The sequence below is a fragment of the Galeopterus variegatus genome, unplaced genomic scaffold (genome assembly GCF_000696425.1).
Source record: "Galeopterus variegatus unplaced genomic scaffold, G_variegatus-3.0.2 Scaffold4511, whole genome shotgun sequence".
Taxonomy (NCBI): domain Eukaryota; kingdom Metazoa; phylum Chordata; class Mammalia; order Dermoptera; family Cynocephalidae; genus Galeopterus; species Galeopterus variegatus.
This window is the reverse complement of record NW_007730622.1, coordinates 18,674-19,779: the sequence shown is the minus strand read 5'-3', so window position 1 is coordinate 19,779 and position 1,106 is coordinate 18,674. Positions and strand designations below refer to the sequence as shown.

At 57.4% G+C, this 1,106-nt stretch overlaps 1 protein-coding gene and 1 long non-coding RNA gene across 2 annotated transcripts in view; one reads left to right on the top strand and one right to left on the bottom strand.

Moving 5' to 3' along the window:
• Positions 1-76, bottom strand: part of LOC103603230 (gem-associated protein 4-like) — a 22,889-nt gene extending 22,813 nt beyond the window's left edge. Inside the window, exon 1 of the mRNA XM_008587721.1 lies at positions 51-76. Within this exon, the coding sequence (XP_008585943.1) occupies positions 51-76 (26 nt within the window). The remainder of the gene's footprint in view (positions 1-50) is intronic.
• Positions 77-177: 101 nt separating this feature from the next.
• The window catches only part of LOC103603227, a 10,882-nt gene continuing 9,953 nt past the window's right edge, over positions 178-1,106 (top strand). The window contains exon 1 of the long non-coding RNA XR_551594.1: positions 178-261. This is a non-coding gene — a long non-coding RNA (uncharacterized LOC103603227). The remainder of the gene's footprint in view (positions 262-1,106) is intronic.

The window sequence follows — 1,106 nt, the reverse complement described above, 5'->3', positions numbered from 1 at the left end:
GACGTCCCAACACAGGGGGCCTAAACAGCCGCTCCAAGTTCCTTCTGTACTTGCGGGCCTCCACGCGCTTGGCCATCTGGGAAATGTAGTTTCCCTGTGAAATGACACAACGGCACAGGACTATGGGAAGGGCTTTTCCGGGTTTCTTCTGCGCATGTGCGGCTCCGCCCACTCCGCCATCTTTTGTCTGGAAATTCCGGAAGCTGCCGTGGTCCCCACGCTGCTGCTCAGATCATGTGGTTGGATTGTACGTCCTTGAAGGTGGGTGCGAGGGTGAAAGAGGAGCCCTGCGGGCCTCGGGGCTCCTGGGTAGTGGGACAGGTGTCCCGGCACTTGGGGGGCAGAAGCGCCGCGGGCCTCGGGGGTCCTGGGGAGCGGGACGGTGTCCCGGCACTTGGGGGGCAGAAGAGCCGTGGGCCTCGGGCGGGCGGGGCCTGACGAGCGGCGCGAGCGCGGACCTGGGCCGGGCCGGGGAAGGGGCGCCCGGGCTGTGCTTTCCAGACGGTTCCGTCAGTCATCTGTAACGTGAGCGTGTAATGCCCCAGATTCCAGAGGTGAATCTGGGGACTGTGAGATGTGTGCAGACTGTCACTCTGTGGCTGCTGTGGTCGTGGGTGTCTTGGTGTCTCTTCAGCAAGTCACGTTTCTGGTCCCTCCTGCCCTGTGCGGCCTGCCTAGCGCTCCTGGTTTAATTTACCAAAGTTGATACACAACCTTGTTTCTAGGACAGTGACTTCTAGGAAGGAGATTGGGGCACTGGATGTCGGTCCCATTTTCTTTGGAGTGAAGGAGGTGTGACAGACTTTGAAGGACGGTGTCCTGTGAATAGGAATCCCACCTGGGGGAGCATCATTGTGGCTACAACTCTCTCAGTACTGCTTCAGGGCAGAGAGGCAAGAGAGTCCCAGAAAGGTGAAGATCTTAGCTTTGCACAGTCTAAACAATGATTGTGTCTAGTGCTTAGAGCGCACCAGAGTTGGCTGATAATACCTCATTCAGTGGGTACCTGAGACTGGATGGTGTGGGAAGGTTTGGGCCAACTTTTAGAAGGGAGAAGTGAATTAGACTGAGAAAGAGAGGCAAGGACCAGGAGGTGTTACTTATTG